At 36.8% G+C, this 21225-nt stretch overlaps 1 protein-coding gene across 1 annotated transcript in view; it reads left to right on the top strand.

The window, feature by feature from the left end:
* The window catches only part of cacna2d3a (calcium channel, voltage-dependent, alpha 2/delta subunit 3a), a 313706-nt gene that overhangs the window by 175339 nt on the left and 117142 nt on the right, over positions 1 to 21225 (top strand). Inside the window, exons 13-15 of the mRNA XM_062999198.1 lie at positions 4776 to 4854; positions 10592 to 10725; positions 12651 to 12668. Of these exons, the coding sequence (XP_062855268.1) occupies positions 4776 to 4854; positions 10592 to 10725; positions 12651 to 12668 (231 nt within the window). The remainder of the gene's footprint in view (positions 1 to 4775; positions 4855 to 10591; positions 10726 to 12650; positions 12669 to 21225) is intronic.

The raw sequence follows: 21225 nt of genomic DNA, 5'->3' as shown, positions 1-21225 counted from the left end.
CTGTGTGTTGAGTTATTTTCAGAAGACCGTAAATCTACACTGCTATACAAGTTGTACACTGACTACTCTAAATTATATCCAAGCTTCATGTCTATAGTGTTGTCCCATGAAAAGATATAATAAAATATTTGCAGAAATGTGAGGGGTGTACTCACTTTTGTGATACACTGTATGTATGTATTTATGTATGGATGTATGGATGTATGTATGTGTGTATGCATGTGTGTGTATGTATGTATGTATGTATTTATTTATTTTTAGATACTACCATTTCTTTTTACTTGTCAATTTGTGGACAGGGTGATTAAACTACTGTACACTGAAATAGGACCTTGTCCAGGGTATTTAATTCTATGTATAGCACTTTTATTTACAGTATTATGTACACATAATTCAACACCATTAAAGGACAAAACCAAGCAAACATTAAAACAGTATCTAATATAATATAGCCATATTCACCCCAGCTTGTGTTTCCACATCAACTAAACACACACCTAAACACACTCACATACACTTGGGCCAGTGATAGCTCAGTGGTTAAGGTACTGGACTAGTAAACAGAAGGTTGCCGGTTCAAGCCCCGCCACCACCAAGTTGCTACTGTTGGGTCCCTGAGCAAGGCCCTTAACCCTCAATTGCTCATCGTGTTCTGCTCATTGTGTAAGTCGCTTTGGATAAAAGCGTAAATGTAAATCTATTTAATGCTGTAAGGTATGCCTGGTAAATAGAACCAGTAACTGAGGGTTCTATTCCTCTAGGAATACAGTTGAAACCCAGACAGGGGGAGAAATATTATACACATATTATACAGACAATACACACATAGAGGGCCATACATTGTAGCTGCAATAAAACAGAAGGGTTAGTACTTCTGACTTTAACATCTGTTTAAAAAAAGTGGAAGCTCCAGTTTAAAATGTAGAAACTAAAGGCAGTGATTTGTAAATTCACTTTAAACTGTATTTGATGCTTACTGTATTAAAAACTGGACCAGTACAGGACCATATACTGTATATATACACCAGGATGCACTATGGGAAGAAGGCAAGTTGGCGGAGGCAGTGTGATGCTTTGGGCAATGTTCTGCTGGGAAACCTTGGGTTCTGCCATCCATGTGGATGTTACTTTGACATGTACCTAAGCATTGTTGCAGACCATGTACACCCTTTCATGGAAAAAGTATTCCCTGATGGCTGTGGCCTCTTTCAGCAGGATACTGTGCCCTGCCACAAAGCAAAAATGCTTCAGGAATGGTTTGAGGAGCACAACAACGAGTTTGAGGTGTTGACCTGGCTTCCAAATTCCCCAGATCTCAATCCAATTGAGCATCTGTGGGATGTGCTGGACAAACAAGTCCGATCCATGTAGGCCCCACATCACAACTTACAAGAGTTAAAGGATCTACTGCTAACATCTTGGTGCCAGATACCACAGAACACCTTCAGGGGTTAGTGGACCCTAGTGAAAAAAAAAGTGTACTTAGATGTACTTAAATACTAATATTTGGCTAAGTATACTATAAACAAACTAGCAAATGTCTGTACTTATTTCAAACATGTTAAAAATATATTAATGTCATACTTTGATCAAGTAAACTTTAATAATACTTTTCAAAAATTATCAAAAAGTATACTTTTAATAAATACATTACCATGAAGTATACTTTTAGTTAATTTTAAGTTTCATTTAAATTAATATACTTTTTAAACACTTGTTTTCAGATAGATGTTTAGTATATTATTGCAAAGTATGTTAAACAACTGCTGAAATAATTTACTTAAAGCACACTTTTAATATATGATACAAATGTTTACTTAAGTGTATTTTTTCATAAAGTTACTTCTATGGAGAAAAAAGTGTATTATTGTCACACTAATGATCAATACAGTTAGAGTGCTAATTATACTGTAATTGTACAAAAATAATACAAAAACTCAACTTTAATTGTATTAAGTGTACTAAACTGGGACTATTTTAAGTATATTTATATTTATATATTATATTTAACTTAAGTATACTACTGCATGTGTATTTAACTCCATGTTTCACATACACGTAAAATGAAATTAAAGCACATTTAATCAGTATTCCAAGTGCACTTGAAGTACACTAGAAATATTTTAAAAATAGACTTTAAATATATTTATTTTAGAGTAAAAATATACTTCCACTTCCTGTCTTTCTAGACCTGATTCTTTGTAGTGCATAGCAATATATTTATTAATATATTTATTTATGAGCACCGTAATCACATATGTAGTAATACCAACCTTATATAGGTATACTTATAATTATACTTTTAATAAATACATTACCATGAACTATATTTTTAGTTAAAATTAAGTTTAATTTATTTTAAACACTTCTCAAATACTTGTTGTCATAATAGATGTTTGGTATATTTTTGCAATTGGTATTTTTTAACATAAAGTTACTTATTGGTACAATAGTAAAAGGTTTTTACTATTTTTGTTATATTAAAATATGCATGCTCAATAATCCAGGTACACAAATCCACAAAGTTGAATCAGTTCATCTGGACACAAGTTTGTTGTAGAGATACGTTTTGTCACTTAATCCGAATGACTTCTTCAGTCTGAGCTGGTGTTGAATACCCCAACCTTATATGCAGTTGATTTGCATGACAACCGATCACTGCCCATTGCATAACAATGGAACCGGTGATCAGGTCCATATGTAATTCACAATGACCATTAATTACAATGGCCATGTGTGTCTTTCACACATGATTGGGGTAAAGCTCCTATTACGGCGTTGTATGATGGTGAGAGATGTACTCTTAGGCCCCCTCCCCGGTTCAGGGATGGTCGTTCCCTCTTCACGTAAATGGCCTCTTTGACTCCACGTTCAAACCAGCGTTCCTCCTTGTCAAGGATCTGCACATCTTCATCATGAAATGAGTGGCCGCTGGCTTGCAGGTGGGTGTAAACCGCGGAGTCCTGGCCAGAAGAGGTTGATCTTCTATGTTGGGCCATCCGTTTCGCCAGTGGCTGTTTAGTTTCCCCGATGTACAGTTCTCAACAATCCTCCTGGCAGCTTGCCTTAGTAATGCAAAGCCACCGCCATCCAACATCAGCAGAGATGAGAGGTATGCACTTACTACACTTAGTAAGGACAATAACATCATCATACTTCCTGCTGACAAGGGTAGATGTACTGTTCTGTTAAACCAGATAGACTATCATGAGAAAGTGATGTTGTTACTTAGTGACACTAACACTTATGAGCTGCTGAAACGAGATCCAGGTAGTAGCTACAAGAAAAAGGTGATAGATTGTCTAAAAGTTTTATAACAGAACAATGCTATTGACAGGGCTTTGTACTACAAATTATATCCGGGGGAGGCTACACCTAGTCTGTATGGGTTACCTAAGATACACAAACAGGATGTACCTTTATGACCCATTGTTTGTATGATTAACTCTGTGATTACGCCGTAATAGGAGCTTTACCCCAATCACGTGTGAAAGACACACATGGCCATTATAATTAATGGTCATTGTGAATTACATATTGTGACTAGAACTCACAATAAAGCTAAACATTTTATTTAACATACCTTTAGTATTACAGATCAAACTAACTCAAATTGAGCAGATTTTAAAAAACATGTACAAAGATTTACTTCAACAACAAACTAAATCTTTACATGTCTAGTCATAAGGAAAGGAATCCATAAGGTAGGTATTACTACACCTATGATCATGGCGCTCCAGTGGCGCAGCGGTTAAACTTGCTAACACGTAAAAACTGATATGTCAAACCTGTGTTATTGAACCTCGAGTCTGCTAAAAGTCTCAATACCACCTCAAAAAAATTGCGACCCCTACTGGTTGATGGTTCCAGTTTAAAGAACAAGGCTCAGTGGCCTGCTGATGAGTTTTGCTATGCTTTACAAAGAATCGTGTTTAGAAAGACAGGAAGTGGAAGTATATTTTTACTCTAAAATAAATATATTTAAAGTCTATTTTTAAAATATTTTTAATGTACTCCAAGTGCCCTTATAATACTGATTAAATGTGCTTTAATTTCACTTTAAGTGTATGTGAAACTTAAAGTTAAATACACATGCAGTAGTATACTTAAGTTGAATTAAATATACTTAAAATAGTCCCAGTTTAGTACAGTTTAGTACACTTAATACAATTAAAGTTGAGCTTTTGTATTATTTTTGTACAACTAAAGTATATTAAGTACAAAAGTAGTTGTTCCATTTTAGCACTCTTTAAGTGTATTGATCATTAGTGTGACAATAATACACTGTGACAATAATGCACTTTAGCATATTGAAGAGTAGTATAATTAAGTATACTTTTTTTCACCAGGGGAGTCCATGCCTCATTGGGTCGGGGCTGTATTAGGAAGGTGGTCATAATGTTATGCCTGATATATATGTTTGTGTGTGTGTGTGTGTGTCAGTATACAGTATATACATTTTACATGACTTTATGGCGTTACTCTGTTTTGGTCCGTCGTGCAAGATTTTAACTTCACTGTTTTAATAAGAAACTTTTGCTTTAGCAGTTATTTGTATACTTTGCATTAATGTGAGCATTTCTTATGTAACGGCGCTTTCACTTACATTTTTTTATTAATTAATTAATTTAGTAATTTATTTGTTTATGCAGTTAGTTATTTTGCCAACATGTAGATGAATCTACTCCACATGCTGTAAATTTTTTTTGTGAAAAGGCGTCAGTGCTATTAGAGGTGAAAAAATTTGAAAGCTAATATCTTCCATCTCTTTGCAGGTCCGTATATTCCCCTACCTGATTGGGAGGGAGTCTGCCTTTGCTGATAATCTTAAATGGATGGCCTGTGCTAACAAAGGTTTGTCTTCCTCAATTGTCCTTCCCATCAAACTCAAGCAAAGATTTGGACAGACTCTTTAATGAGCATAGGGGCATGGGTGTTCTTCAACAAATGTTTATGTGTCAGTCTATTTTTAATGGTCACCTATGGTTTAACTTAAATAAAGAAGACTATGTTGAAATAGAGTTTATGTTTAATTGGTGGGCAACTGATTATACGCTTTAATAGAAAGAGCACCAGAATGTATCACAAGACCATCCTGATTCCATACTGGTACCATTTGCTGTTAAATTCTCTGACTTTCTATGCTGTCTTAATTGGTAGTCTGTGATAAGGCTGGCAGGCATTTCCTGCCTTTGCTTGTGATTAAAGAAACCCACCATTGTGATGATTAGAGGGTGAGGAAATCAGAAAGCTGGCATTTTAATGTGAGTCAGACCTGACTTGTGATTGTGTGTGTGATCATCTTTGAAGGTTTTACAGCACACTGAGTAGTATTCAGAATGCACTTACAAGCACACAGAGTAGAAATAAACAAAAAGGGTTTTTCTTTCAAAACACAGATCAGTCACAATTATTTACTTTTATATTTTTTAGCTGTAGTGCCAGTGCCACAATATAAATTCTACAAATACCAAAGTTTCTTCAAGGTCCATATCTCCTACTAGGCAAGCTGTAGCCTAGTAGTTAAGGCACAGGACTAGTAATTCAAAGGTTGCTGGTTCAAGCCCCATCTGCTAACCCTCAGTTGCTCAGACTGTATACTGTAACTGTAATGTAAGTCGCTTTGGATAAAGGCGTCTGCTAAATGCCGTAAATGTAAATGTACTCCGTATGGTATAAAGGCAAGATATTTTTTTCCTGATTATTTGCCTTACACCTAATTTGCAAAATATGCAAAATCACATAAATGTTTAAGCGTAAACTAGTCTCTGAAGTTGTATCAAAAATACACAGATGTTGTATCAAAGGAACCATAACAACCCCTTTAACTTTGATAGTTATATAATTAATAATTAATTGTACACCTCCAAATCAGAAAACGTTGGGACACAATAACACAAGATATTTCATGTTTTATCTGCTCAACCTCATTTCATTTGTTAATATACAGTAGTGTTCAAAAAAATAGCAGTGATTTAAAAAAACCCCGAATAAAGCACAAAATCATTATAATAACTTTTATTTCCATAAATGCAAATGCACTGAAAATACTACACTTTCAATTCTAAATCAAAACATTATTAAAATTTAGCCAGTTTGCGTTCATCCTTTACAGAAAATTAAGAAAAATGAATATTAGGTTGTTCAAAAAAATAGCAGTGCCAGCATTTTTCTTAAAAAAACTAAAAAAAATTATCTATAACATGAAAAAATGTTTGAGGTTTCACTTTACTTTAAATTACTGAACTAATATTTAATATAACAATTGTTTCTAAGATCTGTGTTGCATGGAGTCGACCAACTTCTGGCCCCTCTGAACAGGTATTCCAGTCCAGGATGATCAGACTACGTTCCGCAGTTCTTCTGCATTTTTGGGTTTTGCCTCAAAAAAACATGTTTCAGATGTCAGAAGACAAGTTCTCTATGGGATTGAAGTCAGGAGATTAGGCTGGCCACTCTATTACCTCAATCTTGTTTGTCTGTAACCAAGATGTTTTGGGTCATTGTCATGTTGAAACACCCATTTTAAGGACATTTCTTTTTCAACATGATCTCCTCAAGTGTTCTGATATATTTAAACTGATCCATGATCCCTCGTATGTGATAAATAGACGTAACACCATGGTATAAAAAACATCCCCATATCATCATTTTGTATCACCATGCTTTACTGTCTTCACAGTGAACTTGGGCTTGAATTCAGTGCTCAGGGGTCGTCTGACATACTGTCTACGGCCACTAGACCCAAAAAGAAAAATTTTGCCATTCTGGCTATTCTTCGATCCTTTTGAACAGTAGTTCCACACTTCCTTCCGCATCTTTCAGGTTTTGGTTGTCACTTCAAGGCATTTGAGATCATTTTAGCTGAGCAGCCTATAGTTTGCTGCACTTTTCTGTATGTTTTTCCCTCTACAATCAACTGTTTTATCAAAGTACGCTGTTCATCAGAACAATGCCTGGAACAACCCATTTTACCCAGTATTTCAGAAGGAAATGCGCTATGACCAACCTGTGCAACATTTGCCACCCTCCTACATTAAATAAGGGCCAAAATTGACACCCGTTCTTCTGCATAATTAATGACTTCACCAATTGAACTCCTCACTGCTATTATTTTGAACAACCCCCTTTCAATCAATGCTTCGATTACTCATAATGAGCGGCATGCATGTTCTAATTGTTGGGTTTGTTTTGTTTTCATTACTCTACTACACTTTCAAGTAAATTTTTTGCTATGCAGAAATATCACTTCTACTAAAAACAGTGATTTATCAGGTTAATGGTGTTGGACTGCTATTTTTTTGAACACCACTGTACATCCATTCCTGCATTTCAGGCCTGCAACACATTCCAAAAAAAGTTGGGATGGGGGCAATTTAGGGCTAGTAATGAGCTGAAAAAACTCATTAATGATGTGATTCCAAACAGGTGATGTCCACAGGTGATTATAATCATGGTTTCGTACAAAACTTCTTTGGGCTCGGAGGCATCTCAGAGTGGAAATGTGTATTGTGTCACATGAATCAGCATTCCAGGTCTTTTTTGGAAAAAAATAGCAACAAGTCCAAAAGTCAAAGTCTGTCATGGTATGGGGCTGTGTCAGTGCCCTTGGCAAAGGTCATTTACACTTCTGTGTTTGCAGCATTAATGCAGAAAAGTACATTGAGATCTTAGAGCAACATATGCTGTCTTCAAGATGTCATCTTTTCCAGGGACGTCCATGCATTTTTTTAACAAGATAATGCAAAACCACATGCTGCACACATTACAAAGGCAAGGCTGTGGAAGAAGAGGGTACGGGTACTGGACTGGACTGCCTACAGTCCTGACCTGTCCCCAATAGAGAATGTGTGGAGAATTTTGAAACCCTGTACTGTTGCATATCTTAAGACATGTTTGCAGGAAGAATGGAACAAAATAAAAGCTGAAACACTAAATCGCTTGGTATCCTCTGTGCCAAAACGTCCTTTAAGTGTGGTGAAAAGGAATGGTAACATTACAAAGTGGTAAATGCTTTACTGTCCCAACTTTTTCTGGAATGTGTTGCAGGCCTGAAATGCAGGAATGAATGTGTATTAATAAATAAAAATAAAGTTGAGCAGACAAAACATAAAATATATCAGGTTCATCCTGTCTGCAAAGAAATAAAAGTCAAAGTAAATGTAAGACACTCTGTGTTTTTTATTATTTGCATTTTTCATGCTGTCCCAACTTTTTCTGATTTGGGGTTGTAGCTCTGCCCACTTAGATCCTAAGCTAATTTTGCAAAATATGCAAAGTAACAAAATTTTATATACATTTTAGTTTTGTTTTTGGCAGATAAACCAAAAATTAATAAATGGGAAGGGTGTTCATAATTATTGTTTGTTAGTTCATAAGAAGAATAAAGAAAACAGTTAAACAACGGTGCATTTATTAGCATAATTTTTTTATAAGCCATTTAGTTTTAAAGGCAAGGCAAGGCAAGGCAAGGCAAGTTTATTTGTATAGCACCTTTCATACACAGTGGCAATTCAAAGTGCTTTACATAAGGAAAAGTTAAAAGCATTAAAACATTCCTGAGATCTAGAACCTCAGATAGACTTCTTGCAAACATTTAGTTACAATTAAGAACATGAAATTCAAACAAGAGAGATAAAAATTAAGAACATGAAAAATTAAAAGAAAATATTGTAAAATATACCCTACAATTTAAGAAATATGAAATTAAAACAAGAGAGATAAGCAATTAAGAACATGAAAACTAAAGGAAAATATAGTAAAATATATCCTACAGTTTAGATAATATAAAATTAAAACGAGAGATACACGTTATTATTAGGGATTAATTATACATATTAACAGGGAAATTACAGCACTAAATACTAAGACTATCCCACAGACTGACAGCAGACAAAGTAACTTATACTACCGGTCGTCACCAATTGTACAGTGTTCCAGTTCTACTGCCACACAATGACGCTCCTATAGCGATTTCGTCCATGGTGATATCTCTGTCTTACATAGACAGGCGTCCCAGACGTCTTTACTGTTTATCCTTAAACTACGGGTCAGGTGGAACACACAACGTCACCTTTTCTAGTACTATGGGCCAGACGGTATCACACAGTCTCGTCTGATTCCCACCGGGGTGGAACACACAGCATCACCTAGTACTGATACAACACAGGTACTATGGGGCAGACGTATCACACAGCCTCGTCTGATTCCCACCGAGGTGGAACACACAGCATCACCTAGTACTGATTCATTAAACTACACAACTTACCGCAGTAATGTCAACAAACACTCATACACTACTCTATAAAAAAATTATTAAGAGCATGAAAAACACAAAGAAATATGGTAAAATGAGGGTAATAGCAAAAAATTTCAAGCTCAATCATAGGCACAAGAAAAAAGAAAAGTTTTTAACCTGGATTTAAAGATTTCTACATTTGCGGAACATCTAATATCTCCTGGCAGTCTGTTCCAGTTATATGCAGCCCAACAGCTAAATGCTGCTTCACCATGTTTAGTTTGGACTCTGGGCTCAACTAGCTGACCTGAGTCCATCGATCTAAGAGATCTACTGGGTTTATATTCTCTAAACATTTCTGAGATGTATTCTGGGCCGAACCCATTCAATGATTTATAGACCAGTAGCAGCACTTTAAATTCTATTCTGTAACTAACCGGAAGCCAGTGTAGAGATTTTAGAACTGGAGTGATGTGCTCAGTTCTCTTCGTCTTAGTTAAAACTCTAGCAGCAGCGTTCTGAATGAGCTGTAACTGTTTAATGGTCTTTTTGGGAAGTCCAGTTAAGAGACCATTACAATAGTCCACCCTACTGGAGATAAAAGCATGGATGAGCTTCTCTAGGTCTTGTTGGCACACTAGACCCTTGATTTTGGCTATATTTCTAAGATGGTAGAAGGCTGTTTTGGTGATGGTTTTAATATGGCTAGTGAATGTAAGATCTGAGTATATTAGAACGCCAAGATTTCGGACTTGGTCTTTGGTTTTTAGAGCCCGGAAACTGAGGTGCTCACTGACACTAGACCTCTTTTCTTTGCTGCCAAACACCACAATCTCTGTTTTGTCCTTATTTAACTGTAAAAAATTCTGTCTCATCCAGTTATTGATGTCCTCCAGACACTGGCACAGTGAATCTATTGGGCTGTAATCATCTGGTGAGAGAGCCAGATATATCTGTGTGTCATCTGCATAACTATGGTAATCAATGTTGTTAGCCTGTAGCATTTGGCCTAATGGCAGCATGTAAAGATTGAACAGAAGAGGTCCGAGAACTGATCCCTGGGGGATTCCACATGTCATAGCCACCCTGTCAGATTCACAGCTGCCAATAGTGACGAAGTAACTCCGGTCTTCTAAATAAGACCTGAACCAATTAAGGACTGTTCCGGAAAGTCCAACACAGTTTTCCAACCTATCCAGCAGTATTCTATGATGTACAGTGTCAAAGGCTGCACTAAGATCCAGTAAAACCAGAACTGATATTTTACCCGAGTCAGTATTCAGCCGTAGATCATTTAACACTTTTATGAGAGCCGTTTCAGTGCTAAAGGAGTGTTTCTGTTTTTGTTATTAGGTTATTTTACCCAGATCTCCACCTTAGCTGATGTTCAGGAAAATGTAATGGAGTACCTGCATGTGCTCAGTAGACCAAAGGTGATAGATCAGGAGCATGATGTGGTTTGGACCGAGGCCTACATTGATAACACAGTAAGTAAAACTACTTGTTTTATGTGTCAGTGTCAAGAAAATTTGGCACATTTTGTAAACAGTGACAGATCTGGACTGCAGAGAAACCGGTCAAGCACACGTCTACGAAGCCACGTTGTTGTAGTACATGCTGGGGTTAGGCCTAGCTTCCTGGGAAAATATGTCACCATGATGACAACATGTGTCTCTCTAAAATCTCTAATATATATGTTTTTTTTTTTTGGAAATGGGTCAATGTGGACACCCACATTTGTGACTTTGACTACTGCAGCCACACCTATTGCAAATCAGTCACAGGCAGATTACAGTCCCCACTGCTAAGTGTGTATAAAAACCTTAATGCACACTTACATGCACAAAATAATCACACAAGTAACTTGGAAAAAGATTGGATTGCAGCAATGATGTAATTACTAGATGTACATTATACTTTAGTGATCTGAATATGCAAAATGCCTGGGTTTACATACATTATATGGACAAAAATATTGGGACACCCATGCATGAGCTTGTTGGACATCCTTCTGGGAAGCCTTTGTACAAGACTTTCTGCAAGACTTAGGAGTGTGTCTGTGGGAATTTGTGTTCATTCCGTTTGTAATATTAATTACAAAGAGTCAGAAGGTCAGACACTGATGCTTGAAAAAAGACCTAGCTTGCAATTCTAGTTTAATGTGTTTAGTGTTTAGTTGGAATTATCAGAGTTCTGTCTAAGGAACTGGAGCTCATACATACACAACTAGTCAAACCATGTCTTTGTAGACCTTGCTTTGTGCTCAGAGGCTGTTTAACTAGCAGTTTGCTTATACATTAAATTAAATTTAGTTTGATTTATTTTAAATTAATCAGAATTCCTTTAAATATTTTATTGAATCCATAAATAATTTAAATAAACATTTTTTTATTAAAAAGTCTTAACAAGCATCACAAAATCACAAGAGTCTAAAAAAGTCTTAAAAAGCTTAAATGTGTAAGGTTCTGGGACTCACAAAGAGACAGTATTATCACAAACAGCTGTAAATTGAGGTGTTTGGAACATTTACATCCTTCTAAGAGAGAATCCTTTACACATTCAAGTCAGATCTAATAAACTGTTGTGTTCATGATTTCACCATTAGGAAGAATCTGGGCTAAAGCTAACACAGCATTACACAATAAGAACACACAAACATGTTTGACATAGCAGCATTTAACAACTCCTGCAACTGTTGTTTTTCTTTTGTTTTTATTGACTAAAAGAATGACCTCTTCACAATAAATAAATGGGTAAATAAATACCACAAGCTGATGAGAAATTTGTCCGGATTTTTAAATGTCATTCAAAAATCTTTAAAAAGCAAGTGTACCGTAAATAAATAACTTCTGGAGCATGATTTCAACGTTCCACAGTCAAGCAAGCCTTGCTGTTTCAGAATTGCCACTTCATGTTTGGGATGGCTCGGTGGGTAGCACTGTCACCTCACAGCAAGAAGGTCCTGAGTTCGATCCCCAGACGAGGCGGTCCGGGTCCTTTCTGTGCAGAGTTTGCATGTTCTCCCCGTGTCTGCGTGGGTTTCCTCTGAGAGCTCCGGTTTCCTCCCACAGTCCAAAAACATGCAGTCAGGTTAATTGGAGACACTGAATTGCCCTGTAGGTGAATTGCGTGTGTATATGTGTCTGCCCTGCGATGGACTGGTGCCCCATCCAGGGTGTTACTGTGTGCCTTGCACCCATTGAAAAGCTGGGATAGGCTCCAGCACCCCCCGTGACCCTAATTGGATGAATGGTTAAGAAAGTGAGTGAGACTTCATGGTTGTTGTAATTACCTGGACAAAGAAAATAAAGACACAGGGGCTTTACACTGCCTAAAAACTGCTAAACCCAAACACTGTAGACTATTTCTGCTTACAGTGTGTAACTTAATATGTTTTTTAATTATGTTATAGCTTCCTCAGGCTCAGAAGGTAATATCAACAAATAAAATCATTACCATTATTGTAAGACATGTATCTGTGTTATTGTAGCCATCACTTTACTTGTGATTAAAGTGTGTTGTAAGGGAAACTGTACATTAAATCATTGTATGCAATGTGACTGTAGCTTTTTATGGTTGCATTTATGGCCATCTTCTGCTTTTTGTGCTGTGTGGTAGATCATGTTGATCATCATTTACATGTGTTGCTTTTCTTTTAACTCTGAATGCTGTGTAGAAAAGGAGTGGCTGTTTTAGACTGTGTGCATGCTTACATTGGTTTGCTACATGGTTGAGATCTTTTGGCTTATGTGTCTTTGATGTCGTGAACTATGTGTTTTTGTGGGAGTAAAACAGAGGGGGGTAAATAATGTATTTGTATTCCTACTTGTTTGCATTCTTTATTAAGGTGCCAATAATTGGCCAATAAAGGCCTTTTTACAATATAAATTGTCTCAAAGCAACTTTACAAAAGTAAATCAGCATGTTTTTAAGGTCTGTGTCTGGATCATGAACATGAGGCAAGGAGATTATTTCAAAATTGTGGGACTATGTAGTACAATTCTTCTCCCCTGCTGTGTAGTTATCACTTGAGCTGCTGCATTTTGAGCTAACTGGAGCTTGTTTATGGATCTACCAGGGCATCCAGTGAGAAGAGCATTGCTATAATCTAAGTTATAAACGCATAGATCACTTTTTCAGCTCATTACACAGATGAAAGAAATCATGTCTAGTAATGTTACAATCAGTCTGCATCAAATGAGTGGTCTCAATCCCGAGATTTTATAACTGAGCTGGGTGTTACAGAGGAAACATTAAGGTTAAGCACCAGGTTAGACAATGTTTTATTTGCAGCTTTAGATCCAACAAGTAATATCTCTGTTTCATCTGAATAAAATAGAAGAAAATTACATGACATTAAGTATTTTATGTTGTTTACACAATCGTCAGTCTTACCTATTGTGTCGATGTGGTTAGTTTTGGCTGATATATACACCCAGCTTTGACCAACTGAATTTGTAGACTATCGAGTAAAATATTGTAATCTACAGTATCAAATGGTGCACTAAGATCTAATAGAACAATTACAAAAAATCATCCATTAAGATAGATAATTTACTACCCTAAATGATGTAGTTTTTGTAATGTGGTTGGGTCTAAGTTAGGGGTTACATAACATATACATACAGTCCAGAAAAAAAACATTAAATAAAAGTTATAAATTATTTTTTTTAATTAAGGGAAATAAGTATTTGATCCCGTACCAACCAGCAAGAATTCTGACCCCCACAGACCGGTTATGTGCCCATGAGGCACACAAATTAGTCCTGTCCCTGTATAAAAAACACCTGTAACAGAATCAGTTTCTTCCGTTCAAATCTCTCGACCACCATGGGCAAGACCAAAGAGCTATCAAAGGACGTCAGGGACAAGATTGTAGCCCTGCACAAGGCTGGAATGGACTACAAGACCATCAGCAAGAAGCTTGGTGAGAAAGAGACCACTGTTGGTGCGATAAATCAAAAATGGAAGAAATACAAGATCACAGTCAATCACCCTCACTCTGGAGCTCCATGCAAGATCTCACCTCGTGGAGTAAGAATGATTCTGAGAAAGGTGAGGTCAGCCCAGAATTACACGGGAGGAGATTGTCAATGATCTCAAGGGATCTGGGAGCACAGTCACCAAGAAAACCATTAGTAACACACTTCGCCGTAATGGATTGAGATCCTGCAGTGCCCGCAAAGTCCCTTTGCTCAAGAAGGCTCATGTACAGGCCTGTCTAAAGTTTGCCAACTAACACCTGAATGATTCAGAGAAAGCTTGGGAGAATGTGATATGGTCAGATGAGACCACAATTGAGCTCTTTGGCATCAACTCCACTCGTCGTGTTTGGAGGCAGAGAAATGCCCAGTGGGGATGATGTTCTTGGGGTCATATCCAGCATTTCTCTGCTCCCAGCTCCCTTGAGATCATTGACAAGCTCCTCCCGTGTAATTCTGGACTGACCTCACCTTTCTCAGAATCATTCTTACCCCACGAGGTAAGATCTTGCATGGAGCTCCAGAGCGAGGGCGATTGACTGTGATCTTGTATTTCTTCCATTTTCGAATTATCGCACCAACAGTGGTCTCTTTCTCACCCAGCTTCTTGCTGATGGTCTTGTAGCCCACTCCAGCCTTGTGCAGGTCTACAATCTTGTCCCTGACGTCCTTTGATAGCTCTTTGGTCTTGCCCATGGTGGTGGAGAGATTTGAATGGAAGAAACTGTTTCTGTGACAGTTGTCTTTTATACAGGGACAGGACTAATTTGTGTGCCTTTTGTGCACATAACCGGTCTGTGGGGGTCAGAATTCTTGCTGGTTGGTATGGGATCAAATACTTATTTCCCTTAATTAAATACAAATTAATTTATAACTTTTATTTAATGTTTTTTTTTCTAGATTTTTTGTTGATATTCTGTCTCTCTCTGTTAAAATAAACCTTCCATAAAAATTATAGACTGTTCAAGTCTTTGTAAGGGGGTAAACTTACAAAATCAGCAGGGGATCAAATACTATTTTCCTCACTGTACATGCACGTTCAAATTATTTAGGTACATATCCAGGGCTAAGGGATGTATTTATATGGCTTTAAATAAGCATGTTGGAATAGGGTCAAGTATACACCGACGAGGCATAACATTATGATCACTGACAGGTGATAGTAAATTAGTAATGAAGTAAAGGAATTTAGTTGAATAGCATTTTGTCATTTTGAATTTGCAGTTGTATTTTTCTGTAATTTGATTTTTTAATCAGTGCTGGTAAAGTTGGATGGTACATTAGATTCACTTTTTGTGACTTTCTTATTTCTGTGACATCTAGAATTATTCTTATTATTCTCTATTAATGAAGTAAAATATAATTATTTGGCTATTATTAGGCATTTTTATACTTAGTTATGGCATATTTTCATGCAATCTTATACACTTTCAGTGTAGTGTGCCACTATTTGTGCTTAAATGTTTGTGCTGCTTGTTTTAAAGCATGTGTGGACATTTATACCATGGAGAAAGCGTTTTCTCTCTTATCATTTTACTTTTAACTGGTGCTACATTATCTAAGAATGCAGACTTTAGTTGTTGGTTTGCCTGCTCAAGCTTTTCAGGCTATGATAGTGGCACAGTCATTAATGCTGTTAATGATCAGAAACCCACCTCTTTACTAAACACTTAAGCTGAGAACTAACATGTACAATTCTAACAGGGTTTTCAGCAGATTTGTATCCTTGGACTGTTGTTTACTTAAACTAGAGTAGGAAATGTTTACTATGGAAGCACTTCTGTAAGTTGCTCTGGATAAGAGTGTCTGCTAAATGCTGAAAATGTAAATAAGTTTTAGATCTTTGTCCTTCTGGAAGATCCAACAATGAACTATTTTTAGTTTTTTTTTGGCAGAGGCAAACAGATTTTGTTTTAAAATGTTGTGGTGTTTCATAAAGTACTTAATGCCATGTATCCTAAATTTCAGGTATCTAAGGTTCCAGGCCCAGGGAAAACAGCCCCACCACATCCACCATAATTAACAGTGGGCATCAGACTCTTTCAGTGTAGTCATTCTTTTTTACATCAAATCCACCTGAAGTGTTTGTTGCCAAACACCTCAACCATGAATTGTACTTATCATAATTTTTATTTATTAATTTATATAAAAATTCCTAGACTTAAATGTCATTTTCTTTATTTAAATAGTGTTCTCTTATCTTTCTTATGTTGAAAATGACTAAGATAATTTGACCTTTGTGACACCTCATTCACTGGTCATGGATGGAATAGAAACGTGTCTGTTATCTACCATTGTCTATTGTCTATTATAGTCTCAATTGATATAATTTCACTTTTATTTATGCAATAAATTGTAGTCAAACATGTCGACAGCCGAACAGTTTCCACCATATAGCGTATGTGATGTGCTGCATTGTCATGACTTGTGCTTAATTTTAAACTGTCAATTTATATACCAATAAATATTGTTAAAGCTGCAATGACAACTTACTTTAAATGCAATTTACATTAGATATACTCTGCTTAATTTATGTTTTATAATAATTGTGTTATATGTCACTGTTATTCCAAGACTGCTTTCACATGGTACATGGCAAAACAGGTTGTGCCACGATTTCCCTTTAGAGAGTCGGCTCTGCATACCCTGATGCTGCTAATTAATAACATTTAATCAGATCTTTGATTAAGCCCACTTTTTGCTGTGTTTTATTTTCTCACATCTGTAAATGATAAACATTATCAGAGCTTTTTTATTTTAAACTAACAAACATTTAATACAAAACTGCATGTGAACAAACTGTCAATATTATTTAACCATGTTCTGTCTATTGTTTTCAAGTTTAGGCTACCGCTCAGTTAAACAGCAAGCGGAAAGCAGTTATGTAATGTATCATGTGAAACACTTAAATGCCACAGTAAGCAGCTACTGTATATGCACCCAGCCTTGTCGTGACCAAAGCACAAAATGCTTGTCATGTGAAAGCAGCCTAACAACATATGTTTATACTGAGATTAAATCTCCATAACGCTTTCATAATATTTTCTGTGGTGTAAGCTGTTATGACATAAAATGTTTACGGAACATAAACATGGCAGCCCATCACAATAATTAACATTAGTTTTGTAATGCAGGGCTAAAGGAATTAGCTATTATTAATGCTTTGGGGTGTAATATGGGAACTGATTAGCAATGGGGTATGTTTAAATACTAACATCTTACCTGGTTTTTGTTTCTGATTTGGTCAGATGATTTTAAATTTCGATTTAAATGCAAACATTGAAGTCTGCTTGGCATAGTATTAACAGACTGACGCTGTGTGATCCATATATTTTTTTCTACTCAGAACTATCCAGAAGCAAGTACTTACTCTTTGGTACTCATGTGAAATAAAAATAAATCACAAATTACTTTACACTTTAGGTGTATTATAACAATTAACACTCTCAAATCCAATATTATGAATAATCTATTTTTTTACACTAGGAACTGTTAAGAATTTGCTTCTGGATGTGATTAATAGCTGGTGTAGTGCTGGTTCCCCTTGAGTAGAGGCTGGCAGAGCAGAACGTCCCCCAAGCTCTTACAGAGCCTCTGAATTCATTGTTATCATCCATCATTTCACAGCTTATTTAGTTTTGTATTTTAAAGGGCAGGAAAAACTGTCTTTGTTAGATAAAGTAGTAGAAGTGTGGAAAGGGAAATGAATGGATGTGGTGATTGTTTCTTGGATAGAACCTTGTATAGAAAATTATACATAATATATACACTGATCAGCCATAACATTAAACCCACCTCCTTGTTTTTACACTCACTGTCCACTTTATCAGCTCCACTTACCATATAGAAGCACTTTGTAGTTCTACAATTACTGACTGTAGTCCATATGTTTCTCTACATACTTTTTTTTAGCCTGCTTTCATCATGTGGATCATTCTCAGCACTGCAGTGACACTGACTTGGTGGTGGTGTGTTAGTGTGTATTGTGCTGGTATGAGTGGACCAGACACAGCAGCGCTGCTGGAGTTTTTAAATACCATGTCCACTCACTGTCCACTCACTGTCCACTCTATTACACACTCCTACCTAGTTGGTCCACCTTGATGTCGGAGACGATCGCTCATCTATTGCTGCTGTTTGAGTTGGTCATCTTCTAGACCTTCATCAGTGGTCACAGGACGCTGCCCATGGGGCACTGTTGGCTGGATATTTTTTGGTTGGTGGACTATTCTCAGTCCAGCAGTGACAGTGAGGTGTTTAAAAACTCCATCTTATCCACTCATACCAGCACAACACACACTAACACACCACCACCATGTCAGTGGTCACAAAGCACGCAGAGAAACAGATGGACTACAGTCAGTAATTGTAGAACTACAAAGTGCTTCTATATGGTACGTGGAGCTGATAAAATGGACAGTGAGTGTAGAAACAATGAAGTGGTTTAATGTTGGCTGATTGGTGTGTGTAGCCCAGGTTTATTTCTTTTTTTTTATTTTAATTTAATTTTTTTTTTTTATTGCCATAAAGCAAACATTTCTGGAAGTTTCAAAACAGGCTATAAAAAGAAGAGTCTGTGATCTGTTGATTCTCTTAAACCATTTATTAAATAGCAAAAGTAAGAAATTACCTGTAATGTCCAACCTGTGGTTTGTAAATTTCCTTTACTTTTCTTTTTTATTTTCATCAATAGAATTACGGAGTCAGGGTGCCATTCCATCGCAGGGCTTCCATTACACATCCAATGTACAGTGGGTACATTTAAATTTTTCACTCTTTGTTTCATTGCAGCCAATTGGTAAGATCAAAAAAGTTCTTTTTTTTGCTCATTAATGTACACTCTGCACCCCATCTTGACAGAAAAAAAACAGAAATGTAGATATTTTTGCTAATTTATTAAACAAGAAAAACTGAAATATCACATGGTCATAAGTATTCAGACCCTTTGCTCAGTATTGAGTAGAGGCACCCTTTTGAGCTAGTACAGCCATGAGTCTTCTTGGGAATGATGCAACAAGTTTTTCACACCTGGATTTGGGGATCCTCTGCCATTCTTCCTTGCAGATCCTCTCCAGTTCCCTCAGATTGGATGGTGAACGTTGGTGGACAGCCATTTTCAAGTCTCTCCTGAGATGCTCAATTGGGTTTAGGTCAGGGCTCTGGCTGGGCCAGTCAAGAATGGTCACAGAGTTGTTCTGAAGCCATTGCTTTGTTATTTTAGCTGTGTGCTTAGGGTCATTGTCTTGTTGGAAGGTGAACCTTCGGCCTAGTCTGAGGTCCAGAGCACTCTGGAAGAGGTTTTCCTCCAGGATATCTCTGTACTTGGCCGCATTCATCTTTCCTTCAATTGCAACCAGTCGTCCTGTCCCTGCAGCTGAAAAACACCCCCATAGCATGATGCTGCCACCACCATGTTTCACTGTTGGGATTGTATTTGGCAGGTGATGAGCAGTGCCTGGTTTTCTCCACACATACCGCTTAGAATTAACACCAAAAAGTTCAATCTTCGTCTCATCAGACCATAGAATCTTCTTTCTCATAGTCTGGGAGTCCTTCATGTGTTTTTTTGCAAACTGTATGCGGGCTTTCATATGTCTTGCACTGAGGAGAGGCTTCCGTCGGCACACTCTGCCATAAAGCCCCGACTGGTGGAGGGCTGCAGTGATAGTTGACTTTGTGGAACTTTCTCCCATCTCCCTACTGCATCTCTGGAGCTCAGCCACAGTGATCTTGGGGCTCTTCTCCCACGATTGCTTAGTTTGGCTGGACGGCCAGGTCGAGGAAGAGTTGTGGTCGTCCCAAACTTCTTCCATTTAAGGATTATGGAGGCCACTGTGCTCTTAGGAACCTTGAGTGCTGCAGAAATTCTTTTGTAACCTTGGCCAGATCTGTGCCTTGCCACAATTCTGTCTCTGAGCTCCTTGGGCAGATCCTTAGACCTCGTGATTCTCATGTGCTCTGACATGCACTGTGAGCTGTGTGGTCTTATATAGACAGGTGTGTGCCTTTCCTAATCCTAATCAAGTCCAATCAGTTTAATTAAATACAGCTGGACTCCAATGAAGGAGTAGAACCATCTCAAGGAGGATCAGAAGGAAATGGACAGCATGTGAGTTAAATATGAGTGTCACAGCAAAGGGTCTGAATACTTATGACCATGTGATATTTCAGTTTTTCTTGTTTAATAAATTAGCAAAAATATCTACATTTCTGTTTTTTTTCTGTCAAGATGGGGTGCAGAGTGTACAATGAGCAAAAAAAAAAGAACTTTTTTGATCTTACCAATTGGCTGCAATGAAACAAAGAGTGAACAATTTAAAGGGGTCTGAATACTTTCCGTACCCACTGTATGTGTAGATGTCAGAGAAGCCAATACTGTAATAGATGTAGCACACTCGTGAATTTGTTCACACTCAAAACAAAAAAAAGAAGAAAAATAAATATTAGTTAAAAAATATTAAAACATTACACTATTTTCCACATGCTACAATAAACATGTCTCAGTAACATCATTATCACTATATCATATCATATATTATCATTATTGCTTAAAAATAGGATCCACCAAATGTTCATATGAATATGAGAGATCTAAATCAAAGAGATGTAGTATTACAAGCTAATGTGGGGCAGTTGTTAAGGTTAAGGTACTGGACTGGTAAACGAAAGGTCGCTGGTTCAAGCCCCACCACTGCCACACTGTAAAAAAAAAAAAAAGCGTAAAAAAACGGTATTTTTCTGGCAGCAGGGGCGCCAGAGAATGTCTGTAAAAAAACTGGAAAAAACTGTAAAATTTAAAACAGAGATAAACTGTAAAAAAACTGTAATTATATTTACCATAATTAACATCGATCACTGTAATTTTACAGGAAATTGTCCTATAATTTCATGAAATCTTCTACTTTCAACATATATTAATTGTTAGAACAGTGTCATACACCTCTAAAAAAACAGAATATTTATCTTTATAAATGATAAAGAAAAGTTTAAGTACAGATAATTACT

This window comes from Trichomycterus rosablanca, chromosome 7 (genome assembly GCF_030014385.1).
Source record: "Trichomycterus rosablanca isolate fTriRos1 chromosome 7, fTriRos1.hap1, whole genome shotgun sequence".
Taxonomy (NCBI): Eukaryota; Metazoa; Chordata; class Actinopteri; order Siluriformes; family Trichomycteridae; genus Trichomycterus; species Trichomycterus rosablanca.
This window is presented reverse-complemented; position numbering and strand designations above follow the sequence as displayed.